Source organism: Clupea harengus, chromosome 16, assembly GCF_900700415.2.
Source record: "Clupea harengus chromosome 16, Ch_v2.0.2, whole genome shotgun sequence".
In the NCBI taxonomy this organism is placed as follows: Eukaryota; Metazoa; Chordata; class Actinopteri; order Clupeiformes; family Clupeidae; genus Clupea; species Clupea harengus.
Window position 1 is genome coordinate 4,560,928 of NC_045167.1, and position 18,568 is coordinate 4,579,495.

At 44.3% G+C, this 18,568-nt stretch overlaps 2 protein-coding genes across 2 annotated transcripts in view; both read left to right on the top strand.

Annotated features, from left to right (window-relative positions):
• Positions 1–499, top strand: part of mybpc1 (myosin binding protein C1) — a 43,193-nt gene extending 42,694 nt beyond the window's left edge. Inside the window, exon 33 of the mRNA XM_042710141.1 lies at positions 287–499. Within this exon, the coding sequence (XP_042566075.1) occupies positions 287–384 (98 nt within the window). The 3' untranslated portion in view covers positions 385–499. The remainder of the gene's footprint in view (positions 1–286) is intronic.
• A 4,966-nt stretch (positions 500–5,465) lies between these two features.
• On the top strand, positions 5,466–18,422 carry chpt1 (choline phosphotransferase 1). The gene is made up of 8 exons (XM_031582318.2): positions 5,466–5,948; positions 10,969–11,116; positions 11,767–11,908; positions 12,464–12,548; positions 13,893–14,024; positions 15,757–15,915; positions 16,174–16,299; positions 17,030–18,422. Exons 1-8 carry the CDS (start codon positions 5,709–5,711, stop codon positions 17,150–17,152), a joined length of 1,155 nt encoding a protein of 384 aa, XP_031438178.1. The 5' UTR covers positions 5,466–5,708; the 3' UTR covers positions 17,153–18,422.
• The last annotated feature ends 146 nt before the right edge of the window (positions 18,423–18,568 follow it).

The window sequence follows — 18,568 nt, forward strand, 5'->3', positions numbered from 1 at the left end:
TCATACGCTGTCTAAACATTCTATTTCTCTGTCTGTCTCGTATTTTTCTCTATCTCTTTCTTTTCTCTCTCTATCTCCTCTTTCTTCTCTCTCTGTATCTCTATCTCTTTCTCGCTCGTTCTGTCTCTCACATTCTTTGAAATCGATCTCCCCTACTCAATAAACCTCCCTCAGACAAAGACAATAACTCCCCTTCTAAGCCTCCGACCATCGACAACCTGCTTCTGAACGTGCTTCTCTCTCTCTGTCCCCCCCCCCACACCCCCACCCCCCCTCCCCCCTCCAGGCGGGTACACCTTTATGGAGCTCATGAAGAGGGGAGTGCCCCTACACCTGATTGACAAGTACATGAACGAGACAAAACAAGAGCAGGCGTCCAACTGACAAGACAATTCCCCCTGAGTGCCGCTCATAGCCATAACCTGTGACCGAACCAAGTTTATCCTCAGCTACTTGGCGGTGTCTGGGGGTGAGGGGGCGGTTGAGGGGGGAGGAGGGGGTGGGTAGGGTTGGGTTACGAATGTGGAGAATGGAATGCTGTGTACAGATATTTTCATAGTTAGGCACATATAGAAAAGCCAAATATAACTAAGTGTACACACTGCTTTCCCTCACTAAAAAAAGGTTACTTTGAAAATATCTTCTTGCAGAACTCAAATGCATGTCACCAGTGGTTTTGGCTATAGTCTGAAGTTAGCACTGGAGAAAAAAATATATTCAGTATGTGTAAGCGTATTATTTATTACCTTTTTGCTGGATGCTGGAGGTGGATCAGGGTACAAATGTGTGGGATCTACAGACCGGAAATTGTTTTTCTTCTTCTCTGTCCGCAGAGTTGGGCACTGAATGTGTCGGTAGTGGTAACAGAGGCATCACAAATACATATTTTATCATAGTAAGCACAGAATGTATTGCTAAAGTACTGTGATGAAATGAGGAGTGTGCAGAGCAGTGATGATTTGATGAGTGACAGTCATAGTGATTATTTGGAGTGATTGAAATGGGCTATCTTGTGGTGTTTTAGTCTGTGCACTTACAATACATGGATACAAGTTATGGTTATGTTTACTGACAGTTGTATCACACTGCATGCATCTACTGTCCTTTGCCTGAAGGATGGTCCTGTTATTTAAAAAAAAATTAAATTAAATGAAGGCTGGGGGGTGATAGGTCAGCGTTGCATGTTTTCAATCCCTGGATTTATATAATTTCCTGCAATGACTTCAATAAACTTTCCATATGTGGCGGAATATAATGTATAACTCTTTCTTTCACTATTTTGTTGTTATTGAATTATTGTATTATGATTTGATTGTGCATAAAACGATCATGTGATAAACACTGTGTGAATCAAATTCGTCATACATGTTGCCAGGGCGTCTCGACCCCACTGTCAATGTGGGTGCAAGATTACCCAAAGATTATGCATTCTGTACTACTTGCGACAGTAGATAGAACTAGAGATGCATTTGCGCAAGAAAGTATGATTGCACAGCAGTTGTGGAGCATCGCTAACCCTTGCCCAGCAAATGATAAGTTATCCAGCCCTAGCGCTGATTATTATAATTTTATAACCTGGAACTCCTGAGTATACAGCACAAACTAGGCTTAATGATTCATTTTAAAATTAATGAGTGCAATAAGCTACAGAATTTACCCAGATCAATGCAAAAATGTTATCATCTATCCATTCATTAAGGTCAAGGTGTAAAACAATAAGCCGTAACACCCAACTAATCAGACTAGACCTTACATACTATAGATAATATAGGCATCATTCCATTAGCATAGAAGTGAGCGTAATAAGGGAAATCATTAACCTCCCGTTACACTCATGATGAACTTGTTCCATGCACATAAAAAAGATGACAAATAAAAGTGTGTTTCAGACTAAGTGTAGACTAATTTACTGTACACAACATAACACTGTGCGCAACCCTGAACCACTGACAACCCCACACGCAGACAGGCCTGAAAGATAAATCAGTTTTTAGAATGAGGACACACTCTTCTCTCATTGTGTGCAATAACTTTGAAATCCTCTGAGTTTCTGTTGTTGGGACTCCACAGTCTGCTGCACAAAATTAGCCAACCACTCTTTAAGGACCCAATAGAGCAATCTATTCATTTATGTATTTATTTAGTTATTGGACAATAAAACTGTTGCAGTGAATGTGATACACATCTACTCTCTAACTGACTGAGTGCCAGATGGATTGTGGAGCTGACATGTGGCCTACTGTAAAACATACATATAACATTGTCCGTCAATGGTTTTCTTCTTTTATATGACTGAATACTAGCCTGGTACAACCAGACCCAAATTCAGTTTGTGAATAGACAGGGTCTGGCTTCGCTCCACTGGGGATTGTTTCCAGTCATTGCATCCTAACAGGCTTTGGATTCATTTTGAAACCATTGGCCCAGCCTTTAACCACTATCGGATTTCTGTCCTTTTACTTCGCTTCTAAGGGTGCAAGGTGATATATTAGCCTTTTTCCAAAGCCGTAGGCGGTAAATAAACAATGTCTTTGCCCATAATGAATACATTTACACATTCTTCTTGCTCCAGCGTCAACTCTTCGATGTTTGCTAGCGTTGCTACAGCGGTTTGTATCACTTAGTTTAGCTCTAGCACTGCCGCCATTGTTGTAACTGCATTTAAAAAAAACCTTCACTTCAACGTCATTGCACTTCAACACCCCCAATGGTGCTGCGCCTGCAGTTTCACAGTCATCCTCACGCTCGGGGCGAGCCAGGGGCTAGTTAGGGGCCAGCCGGTCTGTGTGGGGGGTTAAAGGTCAGCGTTGCATGTTGAATGTATAACCTTCAGGGTCTAGAAAGGGGCCAGCCGGTGTGTGTACGTGCATTTGTTTCACCGGGCATCGTAGGCTCGCTTCTGGCAAGCCCCTGCCTCGCTCACCTTAGTGGTCCTGTCTGGGCTCGCTCTCCACCTCCGGCTCTCTGGGGGGGGGGTCCAAACACCAGGTCCAGGGGGGAGGGGGGGGGGGGGCTCAGGGGTGCTCTTGGTCGACTCCTGTACTGCTATCCAGTACACCCAGAAGACCAGGGGCAGACACTGATACATTGCTCCTCTGCCCATGCGCTGCTGCAGGGCTCAATGACACCCGCCTCCTGCTTCCGCCATTCCCTGCATCTTCGGCTCTGCTGCTGCCTGCTTGGCAAGCGGCTTGGCTGCGGGGGAGGAGGCGGATGGGGCGTGGTTCTCCGGTATTATCATATCATGCTGGACCAGGCTGGTGCCAGTGCAGCCTTCATCTGGGGCAGGAAATCATGTTGGTGAACTGGCCCAGAAGCTCTCGTAACTGGTCCTGTTGATTCTGGTCCAGCCGCCCGCAGCTCCGCTGCCACAGCTTCTCCATGGCCTGCCTGGCCTCAGCTGTCAGTGGCTCTATCTTGGTCTCTGGAAGCCGCTCGGCCTTCCAATCCGGAGCACACAACACGCTCACTGCATGCCAGTTAGAGAGAGATTGGAGATTGACCATCTGGTGACCTGGTGTGGCCAGAACAACCTGGAGCTAAATGCTCTGAAAACAGTGGAGATGGTTGTAGACTTTAGAAAGAACCCAGCCCCACCCACCCCCATCACCCTGAGAGACTCCCCAGTCGACACTGCGGAGTCCTTCCGCTTTCTGGGCACCATCATCTCCCAGGACCTCAAGTGGGAGCTGAACATCAGCTCCCTCACCAAAAGAGCTCAACAGAGGATGTACTTCCTGCGGCAGCTGAAGAAGTTCAACCTGCCAAAGGCAATGAGGGTGCACTTCTACACCTGCATCATCGAGTCCATCCTCACCTCCTCCATCACCGTCTGGTACGCTGCTGCCACTGCCAATGACAAAGGCAGACTGCAGCGTATCATCCGTTCTGCCGAGAAGGTGATTGGCTGCAATCTTCCATCTCTTCAGGACCTGTTCGCCTCTAGGACCCTGAGGCGGGCAGGTAAGATTGTGGCCGATCCCTCCCACCCGGGTCACAAACTCTTTGAGGTTCTTCCCTCCGGCAGGAGGATGCGGTCCATCAGGTCCAAAACCTCACGCCACAAAACCAGCTTCTTCCCGGCTGCAGTTGGCCTTATTAACAAGGCCCGGGACCCCCACCTGACCTGGACTCTTATCCCACCCCCACACCCTAAGTCTGTGTTACATTAACACACATTACATTGCACATTGCTCATCCACATTGCACTCCTGTTTTGCTTTTTGCACTCTACTTTCCACTTTTTTTTATATTCATTGTTTATATATTTGTATCGTATATATTGTGTTTTTTGGTTCTTATGTGTAGTACTTTTCTTATGTGTAGTACTTATTTGTGATTTTATGTTATGTGTAGTACTTATTGTGTTTCTATGTTTTTATGTTTTATGTTTACTGTATGCACCTTCACACCAGAAAAAATTCCAAGTAGGTGTAAACCTACTTGGCAATAAATCCCATTCTGATTCTGATTCTGATTCTGATTCTGATTATTTTATCATAAATCCCAGTTACGTTCAAGCAGAGGCATACAAAAAGAGGCTCACTTTAAATCTCTCAAATCTCCCCCCAGAGCTACATGTCAAAAGCAAAGTTTGACTGTTTAGACAATAAAGTCTTTCCAATATAAGAAATGTGTTTCAATTGTTAACTTTTTCAAATAAACCATTTAACCAATTTAAATGGAAGAGAAAATACAGAGCATGAAATCCTCTAGTTAGGTAGTAGTTGCCTAATCATAACTATACTATTCCATAATTTCGGACCAATGACAGTAAAAGCTCGACCACCCTTTGATTTAAAATTAGACCAAGGTAAAACCAGTAAAAGCTCAATGTAGGACCTTAAAGTCCTTGATATAGTGTAAGGGGTCAGCACATAAGAAATATTGTCTGTAACTAGACCATTCATAGCCTTAAAAACAATATAAAATCTTAACATCAACCATGAACCTTACTGTGAGCCAAGGCCAAAAGTAAAACCCATATGATTCATGCCATACCATTTAATTTTTTCTAAAACTGGGCCTGGGTGCATCTGCATCCTTACACACCCCTGCATGTCAACTACTGTCCATAGACCAAAACCTCAGATGGTTGTGACTGAATTTACCTTTACCCCTAAGTTCATATCACACTGTAGGGCATTTATGTTATATTTTACATTATATTTATATTTTTTATTTCGCATGTTATAGTTTGTTTTTATTGTGTTAGATTTATAAAAGTTATTAAATGTAAAATGTATAGGGTACAGAAATACATACACACATACGTACATATATATATATAAATTATATATATTATTATTATATGTAATGTTACATTTAAGTGACATAAAGGTTATTGTGAATTTTATTTGTTGAAATCAACAAGGAGAGTGCACCAACATTGAAATTGTCAGTACTGTCGTGGAAAAGTAGATAGTAGCCTGCCTCAGGTGGCCAAAACCCAACTTGTCTTTTAAATTTCCCGCCTGGATTCCCTTCCGGAGCTCGAGTTTCCTGCTCTTGCCACATTGAAGCTCTGAAGCAGTAAGGCAGGGGACGGCAGATGGTTCCGCTCTCCAAAATGACTTTTCTGACATAGTTAGCCGCATGTGTGCGTCTCGTCTGGGTGGACGCGAGGATATTCAACCTCCCGGGTCGTGCCTGAACCTTCGTCGCCTCCCTGGGCTCAAATTGAGGGAGCACCGCTGAGACTAGCAACAATGCCACATTGCTTGTGGCCGGAGCCGCTGTCACCCGCACAGCTTAAACGTCTCGAAGAGCACAAATACAGTGCCTCCGGTCGCTCCTTATTCGAACCGCCGTGCCAAGTGTACTGGAACTGGTTAGTCCAGCAGATTCCGACATGGGTTGCGCCCAACACGCTGACCATCATCGGACTCGTAGTGAATATTGTCACAACTGTTATTTTGGTGTACTACTGCCCTTCTGCAACCGAAGAGGTGAGTTTTGAGCAGCGACCTCGTAAAACTTTCTGTGAGTGAGGGAGGTCGTGCTATCCGTCATACAGAGGACGGTGTTTTCCTCGAGTTGTGTATTCATTTCCACACTTGCGGTCGCAGCGGTTGTTTACCACAATGTAACCACCGATACAACACACTCGGCTTCCGTTTTGTTTGTGGTAACCGGGACAGTACAGTCTGTTACATGATTTCTGTCATTGAATAGGAACATTTCCTAATCAAGGTCCTAGCTACTTGTCGTTAATGGTTCTTTCCCTAGATGGCTTACACAACTGTATACATATGGACGTTGTGTAATTTCCATTTTAAGATACTGTTTCTTGTGCACAGTGTTAACATGTAACGGTGGCTGTGTCGTAGCCTGAGCTAAGTTACATCAACACACTGCCACAATTCGGTTGCTATCAACAGTGAAATCGTGGATGTTTCCTTGGCCACAGACTGAATACTTGTTAGTGTTGGACAGTCTGCTAATGCAACTTCCTTGAAGTCACTCGACCTCGTTTATTTGTGTTGATTAAGCATCTAGGTCTGCTGACAGATCAAAAACATTGCTAAGAACAGATGCAAACTGAAGGCATTTGGCCTATAGGCCTACCAGCAGTTTGTTATTTAGGTAAACAGACAGACAGGCAGGCAGGCAGGCAGGCTACTGAGTAGTTAGTTAACATAGTTCACTAAAACCAAAGAGGACACAGTAAACATAAAACATAATTTACAGTGGCTTAGTAAATGCTCTTAACTGCGACTGTGACATAACCCTCTAACCGATAAATGTCAGTCAATGCAGAGCACAGGGGAGTGTGGCTTTGCACTTTCACCTCTTGCCAAGGGCTGATGAGTCAAATTGACCAGCTCAAAGTCCAGATTCCAGTGCCCGGTCATAAATGTACACAATCCGTGATGGACGCACAGGTTATAGTCTCAACTGTTGCGATTGAACTGATTCGGAAGAGGCCCGTTTAATAGCTTCTGGCTGTGGTCTGGCTAGGTGTGGGCCAGGACGGGGCCAGAACTGGGCCAGCTTTAACTGCTATCCATCTAGAGATGTTTGGCTCCACATTATCTGGGCCTTGTCAGTGGAAACAATCGGTGCTGTGTTGAGATTTCAAGTCAGCAAGACAGAAGTAGGGCAAAGGGTGACCAGTCCCCACAGGAATTGCACTGGATGCTTTTAGTAGGATGTTTGCTAATCATAACCCTGCCAAATAATAGCACCATTTATCAGGTTCATTCACTTTATCTTTTTATTTATCAAAATAATACTGCATCTTTAATTTAACCTTGGAGTGCACAGTGCACATGCTGAAATGGTAGTGATTTGTGTCTTGTAAAATGATCTTTTACTGGTGGAGGTTGAAAATCATCTCTATGTGCATGGGGTAAATGCTTGCTATAAATAGTTGTCTTTTGATTTACATACACACAGAGAGAACACTAAACTATCCTCTTGAGGTTGTTGCTGTGCTGCACCAGTGCTGTTACCTGTAAGGCAAAAGCTTCACATGTGTCCCAGGATCTGCTGTGGATGAAAAGCCAGTGCCTTGAAGGAGTGCTAATGACAATGTTAGCATTATTAGCATTGTGAAACCCACAGTCCAGCACTAGCCTTGAACCTGCAGCCTGATTCATTGGACATGGACACGCTACCAAGTAGACCAAAGGCCATGAGTTCTAGCGTCAAGTCACTAGCATGCCTCTTAAAGGTACAGTCCGCAATTCTAATCCCATATACGCTTTACACTTTTCGTCAAACACAACCGGGTTGCCTGCAACACAGCCCCTCAACACACACACACACACACACACACACATACGCACACTACACTTTCTGCAAAGGCTCATAATGATACGCACAGACACACACTCACACACACACATCTCTACACACTACACTCTCATTCATACAATCATACATTCACATCCTACAACACACATGCACTCACCTATACAAAGACATGGTTACACAAAAGTCAGCCTTTGCAACCTGTATACACGCAAAGCCTGACTCTGCTTGTAGTTTGAGTAACTGTGTGCTTACCACACACACACACACACACACACACACACACACACACACACACACACACACATTGCACTGTCCTGCACATACAGTGTTCTCGTTTTAGTAAACTATGACCCCCCCCCCCCCCCCCAATCCTTACAAAACAGCCAGTGGATTCACTGATCCACAATCATGTTTCTTAGACTCATAGAGTGTCCTGGTGAGTTGTCATGCTGCCTGTAGCCAAGACGATTGAAGACCTGAGTATCTCACAAGCCCAGAGTGTCTGGGTTATCTGAATAATGTTAACTGAAAAACTGTAAAAGATATGACAGCCCTTCCCACAGAAGTTCAGCTGACCACGTGTCACATCAGAGAGTTTGTACTTCACTCTGCACAGTAATCTGGCGGTGTTAACTTTGCACTGAAGATACCTGTTGGGTACACCTCCTATCACTTCCTTCTTAATGGTATTTTATTCTCCATTTGCATGCAAGAGGGGTTTGTATTTATTAGTTTGTAGCATGTTTATTTGTCAACGTGTCCACTGGATATTCTGGACACTGCTTATCTTTTTTTTTATGCATACGGCCAGGAATTGCTGAGTCATTAAATGGAGATCAGAAACACTTCTTGTCTGGGTTTTCACAGTCTTCAGCTATGGAACTATGGAATAGTCAGAAGTGAAGATTTGCACTGCATCAATGTAGAGTCATCACAGTGTTCGGTAAAGATTGGAAATATGAGGTCTATGCATTTGAATGACTTGGGTTACAGACATTATTCCTCAGAATTGGAACATAAATAACCTCATGTATTGCCATCACAGACTTGAACCAGGCCAGCGAGGCATATAGGACCCTTGCAGTTGAATTAGTCTGACTGACAGTCTCCAGGTCAGGACAGTCTCTGGCAGCAGTGCAGTCATGGAGTTGTTATTGGGCGGTGAGACACCTGAGGAGGATGTGACGCCTAAAAGTTATCTGACCAGTTTCACCCAGGCAGTCTTTGGACACCTCCAGGGCCACTGTCCGTGGCAAGGATTTAACCTGGTCCTGGACAGAGATACATATTCAGTGGGTCTTGTTTATTGGTGGCCAAATTTAGCCTGAACAGAAGGACCTGGAGGCCCAGCGTTGTTTTCCTGTAAGAGTGACTGAAGCTCTTTTCTGTCCTTTGGAAAAAACAAACTTCGATAACAAACACATGTGTTATTCATTACCGGTAATTCATGTTAGGGCAGTTTGTGAATTTGCTTGCATGGTTTTTGTGGTTCACTCCTCTATGTTAAAAATGCAACTCAGAATCTGTCTATAAACCATATGCTAAGCCATTAGGCATAAAATCAGGCCTCAGAGGATCTGCCTGTGTTCTGGCACACATCTGGCTGTGTTCTGGCACACATCTGGCTGTGATCTGCTATAGACATGTGCCAGATCAGGGCCGGACCTGTGCCAAATTCAGATTATATTGGAGTTTTAATCTGATACGTGTCGGCCTTAATCCAGAGAGCAGAACGTTGATTGGGATCATCAACATGATGACAGACAGGCAGACAGGCAGACAGGCAGACAGGCAGACAGGCAGGCAGGCAGACAGACAGACAGACAGACAGACAGACAGACAGACAGACAGACAGACAGACAGACAGACAGACAGACAGACAGACAGACAGACAGACAGACAGACAGACACACTTCAGTTAGCCTGTTGACAGCTGTCCACCTCTGGGCCCTGCTTTGAGGCCAGCGTTAACTGGGTCATGGGTTTGGAAAAAAGGGTTTGTTTATTAAAAGGGCTGGCTGGTGGTGTGGGATCAATCACAAAAACACACACACACACACACACACACAAAAGCTGCCTGAAACAGACCCACATCTGAGATGTCCAGATGTCCAGTTTGTTTGAGAAAGATCCACCTCAGTGAAATCAATCACAATAAAAAAAATAAAACACTGTCACGAACACACACACACACACACTCTCGCTCTCTCTCACTCACACACACACTTTCTCTCACACACACACGCACACACACACCTAACAGCAGACCCACATCTGGGCAGAATTTGAGCCTGATCACCCTTTTCCCCTCTCCCCAATGCAACCAGCACCGGCCTCTAACCTCTAACCTGAGACCTCTGGCATGGGAGGAAGGCGTGCTAGCAATGAGGCTAAAACCCATGGGCGCTAGCATCTGTCGCTAGCCCGTCTCTTAAGGTGTCATGGAGTGAGGCTATCTCACTGCACAAAACCGTATCTGCTGGCTAGCGTGACCTCACTACCGATCCAGGTCATGGCACCAATGAGAGTCAACAGCTGTTTGTTTGGGAAAGATCCTCGTCATCGATGAATGACCGGCTGGCAGAATAGGCTGTAGTGCAGAGCTTGCTTTCGGCATACGAAAAAAAAAGTCCTTCTTCAATTAAATTTGAATGTGTATATAGCGCCAAAACAATAACAGTTACAATAGCAATTTTCAGATATCAATAACAATTTTCAGAGCCCCAGAGCCTTTTATTTCTGTCTCTTGGCGTTTGCTCAGCATTATCTTTGTACTCAAGGGAATCCTCTTCCTCTTCTTCTCCCACCAATCCTCTCCTCTCTTTCCTCCCCCTATCTTCACTCATCTCCCACTCACAACTGATTCCCCTCCATCTCTCTCTTCCCTTTCCTCTTCCCTCCATCTCTTCTCCTCTCCTCTCCACCTTCACTGTCTCTGCTCTCCATATCTTCCCCCTCCATCCTTTTCTCCTTTGCTCTCTCAACCTCACTCTCTCTCTCTCTCTCTTTCCTCCCTCAATCTGTTCCCTCTGTCTCTCTCAATCCTCTTTCTCTCTCTATTGGTACTCTCTCTCTCTCTCTCTACTTCCTGTTTCCCTCTTCTTCTTTCCCTCTCTTCTATTCATTCCCTCTGTATTTCCATCCTTCCTCCGTCTCCCTGTCTCTTCCCCTCTCTCCCCCCTCCTCCCTTCTCTCACTCGCTCTCTCCAGGCTCCGTCGTGGGCCTTCATCCTGAGTGCGTTGGGCCTGTTCATCTACCAGTCTCTGGACGCCATCGATGGGAAGCAGGCCCGGCGGACCAACAGCAGCTCTGCTCTGGGGGAGCTCTTTGACCACGGCTGCGATGCCGTCTCCACAGGTGTGGTCCTCATTCGACAACCAAGAAACACCCTGCACCTCGCAACACTATATAACTGCTACATCGAAGAGCATTTTTACCACTAAATATCACATAATAACAGGAAGACATATTTAATCTATATTTAATATTTATTAGATTATTTTCTCTCATTTTCTGTGAACAGTGTACGTATCTGTGTTTCAAGGTTTCTCAGTATATCATTTATATCTCTGGACACCTTATTTCTCTGTGTAACTATTTATCACCACGTGCACGTGTAGCTATGCAATGGCATGAAGGCAAAGGTCATACTCTGTCCTGGCTGAGATCTGTGGTACATCTAGGCCATTGTCCTGTCAGTCCGCTATGGTCTGGGTAGCTAAGCTCACAGTAAGTGCCCATCATCTCAGCAGAAGGCCCATGATCGCCAGCACTAATGGGAGGGCTTTGTTGTTGACTCGAGTGCTTGTTGACATCCATTGACCCTCTGTTCTTGTCTCTCTCTCTTTCTCTTCCTCTCTCTCTCTCTCTCTCTGTCTGCCTGTTTCACTCATGTTTCTCTTGTTTTCCCTTTTGTACTGGGCCCCCCCCCCCCCTCTCCCATCTCTTTTAATATTTGCCTCCCGCTCTTCTTTTATCTTTCTCTCCCCATCCACCCCTCTCTGTAGTGTTCGTTGCCGTGGGAACCTGCATCTGCTGCGGGATCGGGAATTATCCTAACTGGATGTTCTTCTGTGGATTCGTGGGCATGTTTATGTTCTTCTGCGCTCACTGGCAGACCTATGTCTCCGGCACGCTGCAGTTTGGCCTGTAAGTAATACCTACACTATATTTACATTTACATTTAGTCATTTAGCAGACGCTTTTGTCCAAAGCGACGTACAAGGGAGAGAATATTCAAGCTACGAGCAATAGAACCTGGTGTAACAATAAATAAATACTACTTTACATAAGAAATATAACAAAATGAAATAAAAAAGAAAGAAAGTGCAGAAATGTAACTGCTGTAATTGCAAGTTACGCACCAGTCGAAGTGCCAGTTAGGACAGGAAGTGCTCTCTGAAGAGTTGGGTCTTCTATATATAGATTTAGTAAATAATACGCAGTACTACAATTAGATTGAATCATTTAGCAGGTTTTAAGCATTCACACCAGCATGATTCGGTGTTCCTATATGAGGGGGGAAAAAAAGAGTTGTCTTTTGATTTGTCTCGTATGAGAAATGAAACCTTTATGACTTGAAAGTGGAAACTAAATATAACTGTGGAAATGTACTGTGACCCAAAATAAACCTAGGTGGCGCTAAATCCGTTTGCCAGCCGTTTGAGCCTTTGCATAAAGTGTGACACAGATTTCTTCCCTCAGGGTGGATGTCACCGAAGTCCAGCTTGCCATCACCATCATGTATGTGATGTCAGCCATCGGTGGAGTGCCACTCTGGCAGCTCACGGTACGAGTCCAGATATAATATAAAATGTTTTGACTTCTTCACCGTCTACACACCATCTAGAACACAGAACACAGAACATAGAACAGCCCCCACTTCCCTTTCCTGACGTGGATATCCTGTTTCTTGACACTGGATGTCTTGTGTCACCCCTTCCAGAGGCTCGGCTTAACGAGCGCATGTGAAAGGTAAATATGGGAATTCGTCACCATGGCAACGTGTCACACGGCGGTGTACGTTGTCTGACCGCCACCCCCAGCGTCAGCTCCCACCCCACCCTTGAAGCTTTGGCATGTCTCGAGCTTTTCCCAGTGCAGAGCGGAGATGCCTTGGAGCGAACGTGTTCCCACGTTTTACCCCCCCCCCCCCCCCCCCCCCACCTTAGGCAACCAAAGTTGTCGAGTTGTTGTGCTACTGGCCATCTAGCGTGTGTGTGTGTGTGTGTGTTCATCTGAACCACATTCACCACTTTTGTCACACTTAAAAAAGGTTGACTTGACTTGTACTCGTCCATTAAAACATTATCATTTATATCCTGTGGCTCAGCTAACAAAGCAAAATGCTAACAAAAACCAAGGTCATTGTCAGGGAGCACACAATAGTGTTTCTACGTGTGCTTTTATATGAACGGATTTGAGGACCAAGTCGTCATTTGAATTATGCCAATTATGTCACTGTCTTTTGTAAATAGTGTACAATCCAACGTTGTAGTTCGAGCATGAAATGAAAACCTGCATATTCTCTGCTAATGGTGGCACACTCCTCCACACCTTGTGGTTGCAGTGGTACAGTAGATACACGGCCTGTCAGTAGACTTGCTTGCGCAGTCGTCCATTTTGAAATGACCCGGCTATTGTACGGGTGAACAAAATGGTGATAAATTAGTCAAAGAAGTATCAGCCTGAAGGAGTAGAGATTAAGATCCAGTCTTTTAGCTGCCCGTGCTCTTCCTACCTGTACTGTTGTGACAAAGCTGCTCACTGAAAGGAATGATGGTCACAAGGCTGGTGAAGTATTTTTGAGTGTTCGGTTGTTATAACCTCAACCACCATGTTTTTTTTTTCCCTTTTTGAAACGGGAGGGTGAGGGGGGTTGCATAGTACTAGGAGGTTGCATAGCATCTTTAGTATTCTTGTATGATTTTTAAAAAAACTGAAAAATAATTTGATGGCTAGTTTTCTGTATTTTAATCAAGAGACAACTTATCAAAATATTTCTTCATAGCTTCAAGAATGTGTTGGGTTATGCAACTTCTAGATTAATTAGAGTTTCGTCACTCAAGACCTTTACCCAACCAAATGACTCCCGTTGTATTGATGTCTCCTTCCATCTATGTCCATTGCTTAGTTGCCTGTGCTCGGCGTGAAGATGTACGTCTTACCCATCATGGGAATCATCGGGGGCTTCCTGCTCTCCAGCTACAACTACTTCCAGGTCATCCTGAATGGAGGCGTGGGCAAGAACGGCTCCACAGTAGCGGTAAGCACCGGATGCGTCCACAACTACGCCTGCCCAGTAAACAGCTCCACTGTGGTTGTGATGCGTCCACAACTACGCCTGCCCAGTAAACAGCTCTACTGTGGTTGTGATGCGTCCACAACTACGCCTGCCCAGTAAACAGCTCCACTGTGGTTGTGATGCGTCCACAACTACGCCTGCCCAGTAAACAGCTCCACTGTGGTTGTGATGCGTCCACAACTACGCCTGCCCAGTAAACAGCTCCACTGTGGTTGTGATGCGTCCACAACTACGCCTGCCCAGTAAACAGCTCCACTGTGGTTGTGGGTACGAGCTTTAAGAGTACAGCAGTTGTGTTATTCATGACCAATTGGCCACAGGTAGTGACCTCACCAAAAGCTTGGTGACCACACCAAAAGCTTGGTATCTATCTCTATAATCTTAGAAGCTGTACATATATAATATCATGTCCTCTTGGGTTAGAACGCAATAAAGAATTGAGAGGTTGCTACTTTGCAAATGGCTCGATATTGACTGTAGGTATGCAACTTGGAGAATCAGCTATAGGTGCACAGCCCAGCAATCTGCTCCTCTGTGGCTGTTAGTCAATGCCCAATTCACTAAACAGTGGACTGGTCTGTGCAGTACACCCTTAGAAGGAAGGTTCCTCATTTTGTCTCCTCAGGAGACCCCTTCAAAGTTTCCTTTAGAACATGTAGGAGCTGTTGCAAGAACTGGTCAAGTCTGAATAGAACTGCTGTAGTACTGTTGAAGTACTGCTTTAGAACTGTTTTATAAGCAAAGGGTTCTTCATGTGGCAAGGCTCAGATGGTATGATTGATCTACTAAGTGGCTTAGATTAAAATCGCTCCCTCCTGGGTCTAGTTCTTCAGGAGGTTCCTTACTGAAAGGTGAATGTTTTTTTTAAGTTCTAAATGTGCTTTAACCTTAACGTAGAGTTTCTAGGCTCACCTTCAGAAGACAAATTAAGTATTTTTTTCCCATAAGAGTGGTTCGTTATTTGTGTGTCCCTTTTTAGCGCACTTTAGAACAATTCAGTCACCTTTGTCTGGCCTGATTTCAAAGTGAGGCTGTATGTATTGCAAATATTTAATCACTGCTAGGGGCGTGCCGGTCACTGTGATTTTTTTCACCTAGTGTTGTGTGTGGGTGTTTTGTTAACTGATAAGATGAGATAACTTTAAGAACCCTTGCATTTTTTCTGATAGGGTTATAGTCCTCTAAGATTGTATTAACCAGAGTCCATTTCAGGTATGTCGCGTAAGACATTTTTCCCCACTATCTATTGATTTTTTTTTTTTTAGGGGTTGTGGACACTCATACTATGACAGGTCAATGCACATTGGATTGTATAGACGTTCACCATTGCCCTGTTTTTAATTCATGGATGCAAGTGGTTAGAATCCACTCCATTGCCTCAAAGGTGCAATCCTTCGATCCTGGCATAAGATTGTTCCTGTTTGAACTCTAGAGACAATCAAACACCTATTCATCTACTGCTCATGAAGCAACATCATTCATTGTCTAGAATCATTATTTGCTCGGTCCAAGCCACTTTTAGTTTTTTTGAGCGCACATACAGAACAGACAGCTAGAAGACCATGAGGAGAAGTGTGCTGAATTTGACAAAAAGTGTATTGAATAATAATCAAATACTGCGCCTCTAAATATCTTGTGTGCTCATCGTCTGTTGGACGTTAGCGGTGCTGAATGGTGAACTTGTCTCCTGTAGGACACCAGTGTGCTCTCCCCCGGCCTCCATATTGGCCTCATCCTCACCCTGGCCTTCATCATCTTTAAGAAGTCCTCCAGCGAGCTCTTTGAGCTGCACCCCTGCCTCTACATCCTCACCTTCGGGATGGTCATCGCCAAGATCTCCAACAAGCTGGTGGTGAGAGCTGCATTCCAGTCTCTCCTCTGGGTTATCCATGGATTATTGTCTATTGATTTAAATAATAATCAACAAATATTCTGTATTTGTGCTGGTTTATTGCACTCTTTTTTTTGTTCTTTCTTTCGGCTCTTTCTTTCTTTCTCTCCTTCTTTTCTTTCTTTCTTTCTCCCTCTCTTCCTTTTTTGAAATGGAAACATAATGTAGGCTCACCTAGGGCTGTTGTGATGAGTGCCTCACGTTGCCTTTCTTCCACAGGTTGCCCACATGACCAAGAGTGAGCTCAGCCTCCCTGACACGGCCTTCATCGGACCAGGCCTCCTCTTCCTCAACCAGTACTTCAACAGCTTCATTGACGAGCACATCGTCCTCTGGATCGCTATGGTGAGTTGCTCTTAGACACCATAACCACTGAAACCATCACAACAGGATGGCCAATATCTGTTTTCATTTAAAAATTCCTTGGTCTTCAGAAAAGGACTCTTTCAATGTGTATATATCAGTGTTTGTATGTAAGCTAATTGATTGCTAAATGTGCTCCATCAACAAGACTTAATGAAACTAAGTTAACAGTGGACTGGTCTGTGCAGTACACCCTTAGAATGAAGGTTCCTCATTTTGTCTCCTCAGGAGACCCTTTCAAAGTTTCCTTTAGAACATGTAGGAGCTGTTGCAAGAACTGAAAATCTGAAAAACCTGCAAGTCTGAATAGAACTGTAGTACTGCTTTAGAACTGTTTTATAAACAAAGGGTTCTTTATGTGGCAAGGGTCAGCGGGTATGAGACAACAAGACTCACTAGGACTATGGTCTCTGCATCCTCACATTTAGTATACAAGTAGTTTGTTTGTGTGTGTGGGCCTCCTAATGATAATTACAAAAGTTACGAGTCGTATAGATCCCAGAATGGTTTGGATTGGGGGAATGTATTATGCTAATTAAAATGCTAACTTATAACCATAACATTAGCTGAGTTATTCAGACAGAACCAGTCACTGTCTTCCTCTGCCTTTTGTAATCTGGTGAGCACATTCTGGCAAAATGGGGAGCCTAACTTTATTGTTTGTTTGTGTGTGTGTGTGTGCGTGTGTGCGTGCGTGCGTGTGTGTGTGTAGATCCTGTCCCTGGTGGACCTGACGCGCTACTGCACAGGCGTGTGCTTGCAGATCGCCGCACACCTGCGCATCTGCGTGTTCAGCATCACTGCGCAGGCCCCACCCAAATCCAGCCGTGACTGACGAATTGCCCGGCGGGAGGAGGCGGGGAGGTTGGACGGCGATGGCTCCACCTCCCCACTCTTAGAAGCAGAAGAAGAGAAGAAGGAAGACCCCTCGAACCAAAACCACAACAGCCTTGACTCAGTCACCATCTCCAGTTAACCTCAACTCCTTTTCTTTTTCTGTTTTCTTTTCTTTCATTCGTTTTGGTAAAGAGAAGCTAGGTTAGGATAATTTTCTCATGAACAACCATGTTAATGTTAAGAGAGTGAACACTGGAATATCCTCATTGGCTAAAAACACAGTTTGGCGGCAGTTAGCTTGACAAACTGTGCTGGAATCACACTTAGGGAAATATTTCAGGCTCTTTAATCAATTTTTTTGTCTTTCATTTTTAAGTGCAAATCCGTGATCTTATTTTCAACCAATTTAGTATACAGATACACTAGACATTTTTATTGTCTGTATTTCTACAAAATTTGTGAGTTATAGTCCAAATCACATTTCTCCTAAATGAAGAATTTACTAGTCACTGCCTTAAGTGGGTTAATTCCAATCAGCGAAAACCTGCCAATGACACTGAATTGTCTGTCAACACTTGGTCGTACCCATCCATCTACACTTTGTCAATCTCAAAGCTTACCTACTATACCTTAACACAGGATAGTCTATAGGGATAAATGCAGCAGGTAGCAACAACATTACAAATCTATACAAATGAGTTGTTTTGATCCAGGCAGTTAGATATAGTTAGAACAGGTGGCCTATACCTATTTTCAAATGAGCAGTGGCAGTAACCAGCCTTTCGATTATCATCTTTTTATTTATTTATTCTTTGGAATCTGAATCGGGTGTGAATAGTGAATCTGAATGAGCTCTGGGTGTAAAACCAATGGGGTTTGTTTTATTTTATTTTTGAGGTTAATTCCCAAATGAAGTGGACTGGAACTGCTGCACTCTTCAGGAGAAAGCTTCCTTTTCACGTTGTGATTACCTGTCAAGGACTGTGGGAGAGGAAGGGACCACGGGCGTGTATATCTGCTGAGAACAGAGAGGGACTCTCTGTCTAAACCCCCTCATACATACATCCAGACAGTGCATCTTTTCCCAGGACTTTCTGATGTTTAAGAATGACCACCTCCGTGCCCCTCCCCTTCGCCGAGTCCCTTTCTCTGTTCGAGGACGCAGAAATACACGGGTACACAAACACACTCCTCCTGCTTTTAAACATCTCCTCCCTAAAGGGCTAATCATTTCAAATAAATTTTATGTGATTTAATACAAAACAAAAGACGTTTCAAGACTGAATTATATTTAAACTTTTCATTTCATTTGCACTGAAGTGCGAGGCTCAGACTGCTATGATGTCACCATTGTATTGAGTCTCTTTTACTTCTCAATGCTATTCTTCCTGATTTTACACTGAGGTACCTGTTC

Excerpts from the sequence above, each read along its gene's own strand:
- chpt1 (XM_031582318.2), top strand. The coding sequence starts at position 5,709 with ATGCCACATTGCTTGTGGCCGGAGCCGCTGTCACCCGCACAGCTTAAA. Across the intron at positions 11,117-11,766 it reads CTGCGATGCCGTCTCCACAG|TGTTCGTTGCCGTGGGAACC; the intron begins GTGTGGTCCTCA and ends CCCTCTCTGTAG. Across the intron at positions 11,909-12,463 it reads GGCACGCTGCAGTTTGGCCT|GGTGGATGTCACCGAAGTCC; the intron begins GTAAGTAATACC and ends TTCTTCCCTCAG.